This window comes from Antennarius striatus, chromosome 6, assembly GCF_040054535.1.
Source record: "Antennarius striatus isolate MH-2024 chromosome 6, ASM4005453v1, whole genome shotgun sequence".
Taxonomy (NCBI): domain Eukaryota; kingdom Metazoa; phylum Chordata; class Actinopteri; order Lophiiformes; family Antennariidae; genus Antennarius; species Antennarius striatus.
The window spans coordinates 4,163,573-4,178,891 of record NC_090781.1 but is presented as its reverse complement, the minus strand read 5'-3'; the positions used below and the strand labels follow the sequence as shown (position 1 = coordinate 4,178,891).

General features: G+C 39.1%; 1 protein-coding gene across 1 annotated transcript in view; it reads left to right on the top strand.

The window, feature by feature from the left end:
* pafah1b1a (platelet-activating factor acetylhydrolase 1b, regulatory subunit 1a) overlaps positions 1-14,856 on the top strand; it is a 38,840-nt gene extending 23,984 nt beyond the window's left edge. Inside the window, exons 4-11 of the mRNA XM_068317342.1 lie at positions 73-147; positions 383-589; positions 4,843-5,011; positions 6,449-6,551; positions 6,644-6,872; positions 8,066-8,167; positions 8,363-8,519; positions 12,128-14,856. Of these exons, the coding sequence (XP_068173443.1) occupies positions 73-147; positions 383-589; positions 4,843-5,011; positions 6,449-6,551; positions 6,644-6,872; positions 8,066-8,167; positions 8,363-8,519; positions 12,128-12,201 (1,116 nt within the window). The 3' untranslated portion in view covers positions 12,202-14,856. The remainder of the gene's footprint in view (positions 1-72; positions 148-382; positions 590-4,842; positions 5,012-6,448; positions 6,552-6,643; positions 6,873-8,065; positions 8,168-8,362; positions 8,520-12,127) is intronic.
* Positions 14,857-15,319: the final 463 nt, after the last annotated feature.

Here is a 15,319-nt window from a genome sequence, read left to right as displayed (position 1 = left end):
CTTAGCCCATGACTTCAATAGGATTTCTTCATATGTTGAACTGATATCCTTTTCCCCCCTTTTTTCCCGTAGAATGAAGAATTGGATAAGAAGTATGCTGGCCTTTTAGAAAAGAAATGGACCTCAGTCATCAGATTACAAAAGAAGGTTTGTAACCCCCCCCCAACCCCACCCCCCACCAAGAATACTTGTGGATATTGTAGTCTTGTGATATAACAGCTGAATTCACTATTGACACTGGAAACTGGAATGATGTCTACAAAATTATAAAAAGTATTTGTTTGATTTTCATTTACTGGAGATAAACCTTTTCAAAATACAAACATAACACCTTATAAAATTATTTGCGATCACATTAACTTGCATTTTGAACTCTGTACAGGTGATGGAACTTGAATCCAAACTGAATGAAGCTAAGGAGGAGATCACCCTAGGTGGGCCTGTAAGTCTGAAGCGTGACCCCAAAGAGTGGATCCCACGTCCACCAGAAAGGTACATGCTGAGTGGCCACCGCAGTCCTGTCACACGTGTCATCTTTCACCCAGTCTTCAGTGTCATGGTGTCAGCTTCTGAGGATGCTACAATAAAGGTCAGTGCTTCATCATGTCTGAATGGTGGCTTGGTAGTTGGTATGTCGCAGCTTGGACTGTATGATAGTAACAAGTAACATTGCTCACTTTTTTCAATGTTCAATATTCTCAAGGTTTTCATCAATAACAATTAATTGAAAATGTTTGCATCTTTCAAAAATCTTACATTGTACTCGCTCACTCTTGTTAATTGGATATTTTCAGGGGAATCCGCTTGTGCCAGCTAGTTACTGATACTTGGTAGAGCTACTTAACGCCAATATTTTTTATTTTAATTAAAGCCATGTCTTTAGTTTGTACTATCTTTTGCTTTTCATATCAAAACAGAAATTTTATTTGAAAATCATTCCGTGAGTTTGACTGTGTGTATGTGCTGGTCCCTTGGCTAGTTTTAGCCAGTCATGGACATGTGACTCCCAGCTATTCCCATTCTGCGTGTTCTGAGCAGCGGTTTGTTTAGAAATGTTGGCTCAAGCTGGTGGATCTATCGTAAATGGCAAAGTACGTTTTGAGTAACATCTGCCTCTTTGAAACCAAACCACCGTTGCGTCAGTGACTTGAACAGCTGGGCGGCACGGTGGCGCAGTGGTTAGCGCTGCCGCCTCACAACACGGCAGACCCGGGTTCGAGTCCCGCTCTGTGTGGAGTTCGCATGCTCTCCCCGTGTCTGCGTGGGTTCTCTCCGGGTTCTCCGGCTTCCTCCCACCTCCAAAAGCATGCGCTTCAGGTTGATTGGCTGTTACAAATTGCCTGTAGGTATGAGTGTGTGCGTGCATGGTTGTATGTCTTTGTGTGTGGCTCCACGGTGCACTGGCGTCGTACCTGGAGTGTGCCGCCGAGATAGGCTCCGGCTCCCCGTGACCCGCTGCGGCGGATACAGCGGTGGTAACCTGAAGATGGCTGAATGACTGACATCTTATAACTTCGATCTTATAATTGATTTGACTCTCTGTGCTTTCGGATATTTTGCTTGGAAACTGGGGTCATTTATTGGATGTGATGTGTTTTCATTCTTTGTGTGTACTAGTGATGCTCCCAGTCTCTACTCAAGAGTCTACTCCAGCTTTATTGATTGGAATATGATTTCATACTGTTGAAAATTTGATTATCGGGTTTACCACAATCTTGAATGTAGTATTAGTTCACTGAATGTTTTATCCTTTTTGTTCATTACACTAACAAGATTCAGGTTGAAAAATAAGTGGTCTTTTTTAATTTGATTATAGGTTTACCACCAGCTCTTGTTCAGTCTGTTGAGTGCTTCTCTCTTCTCCCCCCCTTTTTTTATCATGACTCATGCACTTTAAAGACACACCCTGGAATCTCCTCTGCCTGCACTGTTTTTTTAAGCATCTCTTAAACTCCATGGTCCTTGTTTGTGCTATTTTTGCTACAGCAACTCTATCCCTTTGCTTGCTGCACAATACCAATACTCAGATGAGTTGTTTGTTCAGCATATTTTATTCATGAGATAATAAAAGACACTTTGTACATCTCCTCAATGACTCCCACGCTGAGGGGATTCCTCTCTGCCATTTGGCATCTTCTTCCTTTTCAGATCCCCCAGTGTCTGCTGTTGTAACCCTGCTGCCCAGCGTCCTGCCTAATATTTTTCTTGCGAACTGTCACATGCCCCATTGTGACTACCGTCCATGAGGGCAATCCATAGCTTGGGAGGCAATATAGATTTTAGTCCTGCATTCTTCCACCTCTTTTCCTGACCTTGTCTGTGGCCTAGCCACAGACAAGGTCTTCTTATCTTCCCTGCAACAGCTGATAAATTTGAATCTGAAGAATACATTTTATTCTTTGTCACTTGTATCTGACAGTTTTATTTTGTGTTTCTTGCTTTTCTTAAACAGAAATGAAAGACGTGACATATTCATCATGTCAATTTAGATATATTCAATCCCCCCCCCCCCCCCGAAAAGCTGCAGTAATGGTTGTCAAGAACACCATTTGCAGGTTCTCATTTAAACAAAAGGTTTAACTTGGATTTGCCTGGCATGTTTTTGGACTGGCCTTGTATGTCGACAGTGGCTTGGGCTTCAAGAACTTGCTGCTCTTTTTAATTACTGTACTTTTGAGCTCCAATCAGTTTACCTGGCTCCCTCCAAAATTAAATAAATGACGTATCCATATTTAATATATCCATATATATTTTGTTATTGTTGGCCTTTGAATGGAAAATAATTGATATTTTTGCTTTAGAGTTGCATCAGATTAACGTCAACACGGTACCTGTGACATGACAGGTAGTGAATGGATTGTCTACTTAATATTCTGTGCTTAATGTTGTCAAACCTTCGAACACATTAACTGTATTGATATTTTCCAAGACATATACCACGCCCCACCCCCAATGCATTTTTTACCCCATGACCATATGTCCTGCTTGTTCCTTCCTTTGGGGGGGGGGGGGGGGTGTCTCCTGTCACTGTCTGCCCAAAAATCCTGTTTTATAAAGAGAGACAAGGGGGGTTTATCCCTCTCTGATGGTCTGTCTACTTTAAATCCTTCTCAGGCTATAAAATGAGACAGACTGTAGTTTTGTATTCTGCCTGTGTTCTAGTTGGGAGTAAAATGTTCTACACAATTGACTGCTTTTTGTTTTTATCAGGTCTAACCGTTACCCTAATAGACATCCTGATACATGCAGTACATCATGACTTTAGTAATATTAAAACATCACAGATTTGTTACTTCAACAGAAAGGCTGAGCTGTCTGTACTTTGGATCTGTAATAAACTGCTGAAAAAAATATAGATTGATAATGTCTAATCATTTAACTATCGACACCTTTTCGTTGGGCTGTAATATCACTTCTATGAAAAGCTTGTCTCTGTCGACCATCTCGTTTTGGACTTTGAGGTGTTCTGCTGAAAAAAATCGTTAACAAGGGGGCACAGCTGATGATAATAATAATAAATAATAATGGATATTTATAAAGCACTTCTCTAGACACTCAGTGGCTTTACAGTGAATCCATTCACTCCATTCATTCACTCCTCATTCATACTTGGTGATGGTAGACTACAGATGTAGCCACAATGCCCTAGGGCAGACTGACGGAAACATGGCGGCCAATCCGCGCTAACGACCTCTCCGACCACCACCAGAACATTCACTCACATTCTCACACCAGCAAGTCCTTGGGCAAAGTGTCTTGCCCAAGGACACAACAACAAATGACTATGCGAGAGAGGGAATCAAACCACCAATCCTTGGACGACCCACTCTACCAATGATCACTCCCCCGAATGAGGTGGTATTTGGGAGTTTGGGAAGGCTGTCAATTTGAAATGAGCACCTCAAATGTTTCCCAAGTGATACATGTTGCCTCTATCATACATGTTGCTGTTTTTTTTGTAGTTGTCAGGTTTCTCTCAATAGGGCATGATGTTAATTTTTTCCCAAAGTATAAGCATGCATCTTACTGAAATTATGTCGCAATAAAATTTATCCAAGACATGGGTTGGATAAATTTGTAGTCTGTATGCATTTTATGTATAAAAATCAAATACATACCATTTTTAAAATGAAAGATGTCCTATTTTCAGTAAGTAAATGTTTTATGAAGCTGATGGACAGTATTACAAAATAGATAACACTTGACTACATCACAAGTGTGTGTTCAGCATATATACATAATGTATGCACACAAGTGGTATGTGGCAGAAGGGTGTAATGTATTGAGGACAACATTTTCAACAATGTGTGCAGCCTTTTCTGTTCACTAAATTTTTACTTCACTGCTTTGTTTGCTGAACTGTTTTGTCATTTACCATAAACAATGAGTTCTAAAAACATAATTTGATTTTTTTAAATTTTACTCCCACCACAATAAATAGAAAAATGAAAAAAAACATTAGTTGTTATAAGTTAAAAGTGTTCACAAGTGTACGGTAATTGTCTGACGATGAGAAAGGGGTAACATGAGCGTGGGCAGAAGTATAGGTGTGATACACAACCTAATTTGAAAGAAAGGTTACAGAACAAATCTCTGTTTTGTCAGTTAATTTAAACAACTTTGGCCATACTAGATTCTCCAGTAACGGTAAAGAGTGACGGCTAACAAACGGCAGATGTTCAAAGCCGTTGAACCCTGGAGCCCAATACCTCAGAGCTCATTTGTCTTTAGCTGCAACTTGTATGGACTGTCCCACTGTACCTACACTTCACATTTTACCGACACTGAAAGAAAACCTTTCTGTAAGGAGGTCTTAAGGTGAATACATTTGTTCCTTTCCAGGTGTGGGACTATGAGACAGGAGACTTCGAGCGCACGCTGAAGGGTCACACAGATTCAGTGCAGGACATCTCTTTTGACCAGACAGGCAAACTGCTTGCATCCTGTTCTGCAGACATGACGATCAAATTGTGGGATTTCCAAGGCTTTGAGTGCATCAGGACTATGCATGGTAAGAATATGAAACTATTTGTATAAAAACATTGTTAATGTATTTTGTACATCCAGTTGTAAATCGTAGCGGTAACCATTTTTCATGTGCCTGAACATAATAGTTATATTTTCCCCATCATTGCAGCTTGTGACTGTACCCTGGGCTCAGGTGGTGAAAATGGTTTTTGTTGTCACATTAGATGTCTTGGATGAGTGACAGTCTGCTCCAATTTACAGCTCTCTGGTTCACAACTGTCTCAGACAAATGGACATGTTGTTCATGCAGTAATGTACACACTTACTGTATATGCAGCTCTTCTTGGAATTTGTAATTTTATTTTATAATCATTGAAATTGTTTCAAATCTTTTATTAGGCCTAATATGCATTGTTTGTTTTTTTTACTCATCTGAGGATCTAAAGTCACTAAAGCAACAACCTGCACAACCCTCATTTGCTCACTATTTGACAAGCAAATACAGGCAATGCCCTGCTGATTATAATAGAATTTTTTTTTTCTTGTTGCAATCTTAAAGAACCTTCCATCAACCAGCCAGGCACAGCCTAAGCAACACAAGTCCTCAGCACATGTCATTCTCTTATTCTTTTCATAAGCCTGCTAGACGTGCCACCAGCATCTAACTGTGAAGGTGACATGAATGAGTATCCATTGAATAAATCAGCCTGCTTTTAAAACACAGACGAGAAGTGTTCTGGCATTTTCCAAAGAATGTAGGAGTTGTAAATCTTACGTTTTTATACAAGGAGCAACGTGTGTGTTCCGAATGAGTGTGTGATAATCTACTGACACGCTTCCTCAAACAGAAAATCCAAGTTTGAAACCATCAATTAGAAAGAGCCCACACTCCATTTTTGTTCCACACCATTTCCTGTTCATTAATTTTAATTCAATCCTAATTAATCTACTCAACCTTTCCTTTTATCCACTCCTTTCTTTCACTTAAAAAATATGTAAATCCCACTGGGGAAGTAGATTAGTGATTTGGACAGCATTTAAATTATCCACTTCAGCACCAGCGCTTTCCTGTGTCACTGCCACCTATTATTATAATCTCATGAAACGTGTGTAAAGAAACGTTAACACATGGTTAAACTGGCCTTGTTAGAGGTTATTTACTTTCATCTGTTTAGCAGCTTAAATGTGACCCATAGTTTAGGTAATTAGGCATCTCTTATTCTCCGTGGAACAAAGTAAGCCTCATCAAATTAGCTGTCTCGCTAGACATAACTGGGTTATAACAACCAAACCCATAGATTTCTGGTGCGGAGAATGAATCAGAATCAGAATCTGACTCCTGTGATTCATCTGTTCAAAGGATACGTTGAAGGGATCATGTATGGTTGACTGACATTATGAGGTTATTTGACTGAAGCTTCAAATGGTTGTTATTGGGAAGGTTTTATGAATATTTCTTATTCTTGTCTTTGTTTTCTAGGACATGATCACAATGTTTCTTCTGTAGCCATCATGCCCAATGGCGATCACATCGTCTCAGCCTCAAGGGACAAGACCATAAAAATGTGGGAGGTGGCAACTGGGTAAGAACCCTCCATAGGCCACAGTGGTTTTAAGACTATTATTTTATTAGATTCACCATGTCATCATAGTTCTACCCTTTTCTGCTCTTCAGCTACTGTGTGAAGACCTTCACCGGTCACAGGGAGTGGGTCCGTATGGTGCGACCCAACCAGGATGGCACCCTGATTGCCAGCTGCTCCAATGACCAAACAGTGCGTGTGTGGGTCGTAGCATCTAAAGAGTGCAAGGCTGAGCTGCGGGAGCATGAACATGTGGTGGAATGCATCTCTTGGGCACCAGAGAGCGCCTACTCCACCATCTTAGATGCTTCAGGCTCCGAGGTAAGAGCTGCAAAGATCTCGAGAGTGCAGGGGCAACTTGAGCTGCATGTTTTAATAAGCTTCTACTCTTAATACACTGTATTCTGTGCTGTATATTGTGTTTACTCTTAAATACATAAGCTAGTCGGTAGGGACAGGTGGCTGGAAATACAATAAACATTACACGGTAGAGATTAATGTATGGATTTCAGACTAATATTTACATATTGTCCAGTGTTGTTAGTTATAAAAGCAGAATAGGCAGTGGTCCAAGTTTGGGAAAGCCCAAAACAAGGTTGATCTGACAGTTGGTACACTGCAGGATTAGAGAGGGGAGATCTGCAGTGTTTTTGGTGTGAGGCCAATCAGCAAAAAGGAAAGGAGTTGGTAGTAGAAGAAGCTGATCAAGGCTGTGTTACAAGGCTGGCAAGGAAACTGGACAACTTAGAGCAGAGCTGTCAAATAGAAAATCCACCACATGCTTGCTGAGGTATGCAGGAATGATGGGAATACTGAAGAAGGCATTAAAATCTAGCCAGGGTAACATGGAAGGCTTTTGACTGTGGGTAAGAGAAGGTAGCAGGGAGACATCCCAGCCATTCACCACTAATGCTGAATAATACTGAAGGATTGGTGGCTCCTAGATGATGACATGCTGCTGACCTGTGTGCACCAGAGAATATGTGACAGTCATGCCCAGCAGGAACTATTCTATGATAAATATATAAGTACTAGAAGAGTATTATTTGTCTGCTGGTCACACAAACGTGGTGAAAGCAGAGATAATAGAGTTTGATTTAGTGTGTTGACTGTGGGGTTTTTTGATCATCACATGATTCCTAATGAGTTCCTACTACACGCGCGTACCTTAATCAGTGAACCTCATTTATTACATTTAGATGTAAGTTTAGACAGAATTGTCACTTGTTCTGTTGTGCCTGATAAATTATGTTTATTTCTAATAAAAGAAAAATTGACTCAAAGTCACACCACACCTTTTTAAAATTCTACAGTGTAATTGTTAAAATGATTTTTAATATTTGATTTTTGATTTGCAGTCTTGAAACTCTTTTTAAAGACAATGCATATTTTTGATGCAACGTATCATTCTTTGTTCATACATTTCAAAATCAGAAATAGTTCTGGAATATATTCATGTATTAGTTACAAGCCACAATTCTTTTTATTTTTATCACTTCTTTGTTTTTCTCTAGTCCAAGAAAAGTGGGAAGTTGGGCCCCTTCTTGCTGTCTGGCTCCAGAGACAAAACCATTAAGATGTGGGATGTAAGCATTGGAGTGTGCCTTATGACATTGGTGAGGATCTTTTTTTGTTGTTAATATATTTTAATATATTTGCAAATTCCCCAGTTTGGGATAAATAAATTCTATCTGTCATCTGTCTATCCATCCATGTATTGTGTGTGTGTTTTGCTTCAGTGAAACCATTTTCCTGTATGAGGGCAATGAATTGTTTTACAATCGGTGGCTTTAGCAGTGTCTGTTTCACAGGTTGGCCATGACAACTGGGTGCGTGGTATCCTTTTCCATCCTGGGGGGAAGTTTATCGTGAGCTGTGCCGATGATAAGACCTTAAGGATCTGGGACTGCAAGAACAAGCGTTGCATGAAAACCCTGTGTGCCCACGAACACTTTGTTACCTCCCTTGGTAAGCAGCCCCCTCCACCTTGGAATTTTGTTTGATCAGTTTGTATTTTGATGTGCTACTGAAACCTCTTCCTTCCACTCTCATTTGACAGCTGAGCTGTTTTTTTTAAATATCTGCTTTAGCCTAAGATAAATATTTGTTTAAAATTCCAGTTTCTTGACTAGCAGTGAGTTGAGCATCCTCAGGGCTTCTGACACTGGGGGTTTCTAAGAGGAAGACAACCGCTTGAGGATTTTCCCAGCCCCCCCCCCCCGAATCTGCAGCTTTTTAAGCAGATCAAGGCTTGGGAACTCTCTTGAGGGGCTCTTCAGCCAACTTTTCCCTGGCAAGCTGTTTGAAACCCAGTCCTCTTAAATCCTGCTCCAGCCAAAGAGGATAACGCTGTGAGCTATTGTGATGAATTCTGGAGGGGTGTAAAAAAGACAAAGCACCTTTGTTTGGAATCATTGGATGAAAGATAGATATTATTTTTGCCCATTTTCTAAAAACATAATGCAGTGGTACCTCTACTTACGAAATTAATTGGTTCCGGAAGAAATTACATAAGTAGAAAATTACGTAAGTAGAGACGCGTTTTCCATGCAAATGCCCTAATCCGTTCCAAATTCCGACATAAATGTTTTATAAAGCATAAAAATGCATCAAAACATGTAACAAATACATGTTACGATTAGATTATTACACAATAAATGAGAGTTGTGCATAATGTAAAAAACAAAGAATAGAGTAAGAATAGAGTAAAGAATAATAATGATGGTCATCTACCTTTTAACAGCTGTCCTCATTGTTTTTTGCCCTCATGCCACATCGACAAACATCGATGTGGCATGAGAAGGACAAGTTCTCATCTCAAGACAGGGTTAATTTACAGTGGTACCTCTACTTTCGAAATTAATTGGTTCTGGAAGAAATTGCGTAAGTGGAAAATTACGTAAATGCTCAAATGCTCTAATCCGTTCCAAAAATTCCAACATAAATGTTTTATAAAGTATAAAAATGCATCAAAACATGTAACAAATACATGTTACGATTAGATTATTACACAATAAATGCGAGTTGTGCAAAACGTAAAAAACAAAGAATAAAGTAAATAATAATAATGATGGTTATTTACCTTTTAACTGCTGTCTCCATTGTTTTTTGCCCTCTTTGGTTCATGCACTCCTATCTCACGATGTCGAACAACAGAGTGAATTCCAGTCCTCCTTTTGAACTTCTCCAACCACCCACCCGATGCCATAAACTCCTTAAACGTCCTTTTGTTTTAATAACGTGGTGATTGTAGATGCATTACGGCCATATTCTTTGGAGAGATCAACCAAACACATCCCTTTCTCATGCTTTTCTATTATCTCTTGCTTTGTTTGTACGGACAAAAAAACTCTTTTCTTCGTCTTTTCTTTTCCTCTTTTCTCCGTCACTTTCTTGGGGTCCATAGCGAATAAGTACTCAAAAAGTTATTATATCTGCGCAAAACTATCAAAACACCTCACGGGTCGAGTGCCGAATGCCGAACACACTCCATTAGGACCGATCTAGCTCCACATAGACGTAGAGTGGCATCGCTCTTAGCCAATGGGATGCCAGGAAGATAGTAATAGGTAATAGCCAATGGCAGAGCAGCTATGAGAATGTCGCGTTCAGGAACCTGTGGGAGATTCAAGTATCAGCCGATACTGTGTTTTTATTCGAGTACCAGCAGATACTGTGGTTTTACATTACGTAAGTCGAAATTTCTTTCGTAAGTAGAGGCATTCGTAAGTAGAGGTATCACTGTACAAATACAAATCAAATGGTTTTTTTCCAAATGTGTTTGCATCAGTTGTTAAAAAATCATCTGAGAATGTCGTGTCGTTTTCATGCTTTCTTGAAGGAAAGAATACTGAATTTCCAGCCTCTTGTACAGCCAATAACTTAAATCGTGTTGCTCCATCACTCTCATTCACACTTCTATTTTAGTTTGGCAATGTTTTGAATCAATGCAATTACTTTTCTTGCCCAAAAAATAGAAAAAATATTTTATTAAAAAATATTAATAAAATCTAATAAAATAAAAGAAATATATATTTTTATTATATTTTTGTGTATTTTATACAAAAAAAGTAGAAAAAATACTCTTTTTAAAGCCACTGACCTTTAAAAGGTTTGAAATTTAATTTTAGATTTTCAAAAATGTTTAAAAATGTCTGAAATTTTTTAAATTTTTGTGTGCTGAACCATGGGTAAAAAGTTCACTGAAAGCTGGTTAGAAGATGAGAAATATGGTGGCCACCCAATGATTCATGTTAAACATGATGAGAGCTTCATCATAAAATATTTAAAAATTGAATAGTGAGTTGAAAGGTACTATTCCACAAATAGAATTAAGAAAAACAGCAGTTATCAAGTACAGGTGTGCTAACAGAGTTGCTATAAGCTGTTAATGCACTTGCCCCAGAGAAGCCTTCAGCAACCGTGATCAGGACAGGACTTGATGTCCTGATCACGGAAGAGCAGCATCGGGAGGAGGGTGTAGATGAAGTGAGGAGCAGGGCATCTCAGGGTAGGGGTGTGTTTGTTGTGCTTCAGTGATGATAAACAGTCTTAATTTAATCAGTCTCCACCTGCTGATGATGGTCATTGTGTCACATACAGCAGCATGCAGGTTTTTTGATTTTAAATTCCATAATGCAGTCGAAACTTGTGCTTACTTTGCATTTTCTAGCTGACCTTTGTTTTGTCAGCATCATGATGCTGTGAATGAATTCAGTCCATATTGTTTCATATTAAACAAGGATTCCCTCATGAATAGGTCTTATAACAGACCCATACAACACTTCCTGCGTTAAAATGTATTGCACTAGCTTTGATCTTTGACCTATGCAAGTAAGTCAGGGTAAAACTTTGAATTCAAGGGTGTCGTGGGGTGTGACTGTGACTGCATTGATTCTAGTTTCAGTTGGGTTTGGTCTTCTGACATGCCATTTTGTCTAATATTAAATGATTTTGAGTTCTGTCAGCTCATGTGTACTGAACTGAATCAATGTTATTCATATTAAATAAACTGTTTTAGTTCAACAGGTTCTTTTCAGCCGTGTTAGTCCTGTTTCCTTCAGTTTACAAGTTTTAAGAAGGGATTGACTGTAGTTTTAAAAAAGGATACAATTACCCTATTCTACTCTCTTTTCTACTTTAAGGCCAAGCTTACAGTGCAGTCATCTGATTCCTTTTTGTCCAGGCAATAGTCCACAAGTCAAACCCTTTTTATATTGTCAATGAAATCAAATTCCCAGTTTGCCCTTTAATGGCAACAGCAACTTGATTTAATTCTTTTTCTCTAGGGTTAATTTATGGTTGGAAAACAATCGATTTTGTTCTGGTTTGCAGTCAACTCTATTGTGTATTACCGCTATGTGTAATCCAATCAAACCTTTATCACCGCCTTCTGACAGTGGTAGGCTTTGTGTCGTGCAGTTTCTTCAATCACAACAAACTGATTTAAATGTTAAAATCAAATTTGATGAAAACACAGATAATGACTTCTGTTTATTAATTGGAAAATTGTCCCTTTTGTTGGGATCTTTTATCCTGATGAGATTTGTTTGACTGATCTTGTGTTTCTTCCACAGATTTTCACAAGGCTGCACCCTACGTTGTAACTGGGAGTGTAGATCAAACAGTAAAAGTGTGGGAGTGCCGTTGATTTCTACCTTGGAGAATTGGACCACCACCCCAAATATCCAGACACATCTTTGGATCCCACCTGACATCCCACCTCCTTTCATCTCCCACCTCTCCCCCCGCCCAACCCAACACATCATCTCCAGCTGCACTTACCACCACGGTTATTTACCTACCACTCTCTCTGATTCAACAACTATTGTCTTTTTATGTAAATTATTCCTGGATGTAGATCAAGCTATTAAATGTTACACAAAAAAGTATTCTTGCATGGTAATCCAAAATTGTATACTGTAAATTTACATAATGTCTAGAAGTACCATAGGTTTACCACGGGGCTGGTCATCTGTCACACAGCCTTACCGACTACCCGAAGGCAGATGTTTTTGACTGGGTGTAAAATGTAGGGCACTAAAAACTGATAATTTAAGAAATGACAGTGTCTTTATGTGTAAGATTTCTTTTGTCTATTTTTTTATTTAGGACTTGTTTCTCTCCTTCACTGTCGTAGTCTGTCGGTGCCTAGCTTGGTGAAACTTTTGAGAGATAAGGCAGGAAAAGCTTATATGATGTGATAAAATACAAGCGCCTGGGGCTTCATTTTTGAAATCTGTAGCTTTATAACATTACTTCTCGAGTGTGCATACCATTTCTCTTCATGTGGAACTAGGTAATATTTTAATGGCTGTATATATGAATTTCTCAAATGTTGTCCTTGGACATTGGGGGTTTTAAATAGCTTTGTGCTCCTATCGTGATGGCACACACATGTTTCTCAAGAGGCACAGATGCGGAAAGCAGGTTTGTTTGACGTTTGCTGTCATTCAGTGTCCTGGGTTACATTAACACCTTTGCAGCATTCTGGGATTGATAGACCCCAACTGTGTGATGAAGACTTTGGATATGTTGCCCTGTAGAAGAGTTTCATGTGACCACGCATGACAGATTTTTGTTGACCTGAAACTTGTGTACCCTCATAAGTCTAGGCAGGATTTGATCTACAATTGGAATTATATGATCAGAGGAGGATCTTTTTGTTTGAAGAGAACTTCTGAAAACTAAAGAAAATTGTTTTAAATAAACCTGTTAAAGACATGATATGGAGTCAAAGTTACCCCCCTCCCCCCAGGTTTGTCTGGTATGTGCAAAAAAAACTAAATTGTGAGGGGTGCAATAAATGTTCCTCATAATAAAAAGGATTTGACAAAATCAGTTTTCTGTGAAAATATGGAATGTAAATTGAGCTTGTTAAGAGATTTGACAATTTGTATGATCACACTAAAGGATGGACTGGATGGGAATTTAGCATTAGTGAGGAAATGCTGGCAGCAGACATGCTAAGTGATCTGTTGGTGCTGTTTGGTCTGTTTGGTGTCTGATAATGAGGGTTTTTTTGGAGTCAGAGGAGCTCATCACTGTAAAGCGAGTGACTGTTCTTAGGTTTGATATGGAAGACAATGCCAAAGCCTGGGCAGCAAGAATCTCTGTAGATGTGTCCCACAGATCACCCCAAATGTATGCAAACAGCTGAGTGGCTTTCCTCAAGCTGTAAAATGGGAAGAGTTTTTGGAAAGTAAATGTAAACCAATCAATACTGTAGATAACCATTCCATCCCCCTTGGAGGACAAACACAATGAAACGTCTTGCTTCTAATGACAAGGTGATTCATTAATCTTGCACATCCCTATTTTCATTAAATCTCTGATCATTTATTGATGATCAAAGGCTACATTTAATGAGATAAATGCATTAATCCAATTTTCTGATTAGCCCTTTCATTCCAATGCAGTTCTTGGCTAATAAAGAATTCCACTCCTTAACCGATCTTATCTTTGCTTCTTTCTCATGTTTTCATATTTTTGTGTGTATTGGATGCATGTTAACCTGCACCAGAGGCAGAGCTGTCAGAACAATACACTAGGCTATTAAAACCTTGCTTATCGGGGCCCTCCTGTCAGAGACTGCTGGACTTCGTATGAAGAATGAGGACAGGAAGTGTTACTGTGATCCACCTCTTAGGAAATAAACTTAATTGCAATCTTGCAAGCGCATGTCAGTCTAGATGTGATGCAAGCAATGTGTTCTTTTATGAAAAGTATAATTAAAGAGTTTTCCCAATAACTATGAGAAGACAAAAGTAAATCTTTGAGTCTTTATTTTTGTAAAGTATACCAACAACTATCTCTGTGGTGTCCTGCTGCAGTTATTCTAACATGGTTAGCAATCTTCTCATCTTCCTGCAGCAAAGTAAACATGCTTGACTGGATACGTTCAGGCAGCTCTGGTCACTGGTATTAGGAAGGTTTTTGGTTTTGTGTATGAAGCTTTTTCTGTAAAGGTACTGGAATTGTGGCAGACTGGGACACCTACAAATCCTCTTTTTCGGGGAATACTCATTCCTCGCTTTGGTGTGTCCTTTACGAAGGTCTTTTTTTTTCTACAAATGGATTTTTCTTCTATTTTTTTGAGGGTGGACAATTGGTTAATTCTGTCGTACAATTTGGCGTGGCTTTAAAAAAATGCCATGGTGTTAAAAGTTGGAGCTGATGCCTAAAACAGACATCCGTCAGAACTGTCATGTCTATTTTGACAACTCAGTCTCCTTGTGTTAGCTCAACACAGTGTGGCCAACCTTTGAGAATTATACCTATATTTTATAACAACTAGGTTATAAAATGCCAGACCAAAAATATCAAATGTATTTGACCTTTTTTATTCACTGGATGTAGTTAATCAGAGGCCAAGGTGACATCTGTCCTGTGGCTCTTGTAAGCATCATTGAGAAAACACATCACACCTGCTATTGTATGCCGGTGTGCTCCCTATAAAGAAACCCCTTTTGCCATTCAGGGGTCCAAAGCAACCCCTGAAGGCAGGATCAGACTAGTTTATTTTTTCTGGTCTGTGTGTCCTATGAACCTCAACAGAGGGCTTCAGACAGCACAACAGCTCCTACAGAGAAGCTTGTCATTTTTCACCACTATGGTGTCACCTGTCACTCAGAAATCTGTTATACATTATAACTGGATGTCATAATTGTTTGCAACACAATAAAAAAAATATACATCTGTTTTGTCCCGCTCATTTGTCTGTAGCTGTTTGTCACTTCACTTTGGAGTTCATTATTAAAATGAAATTT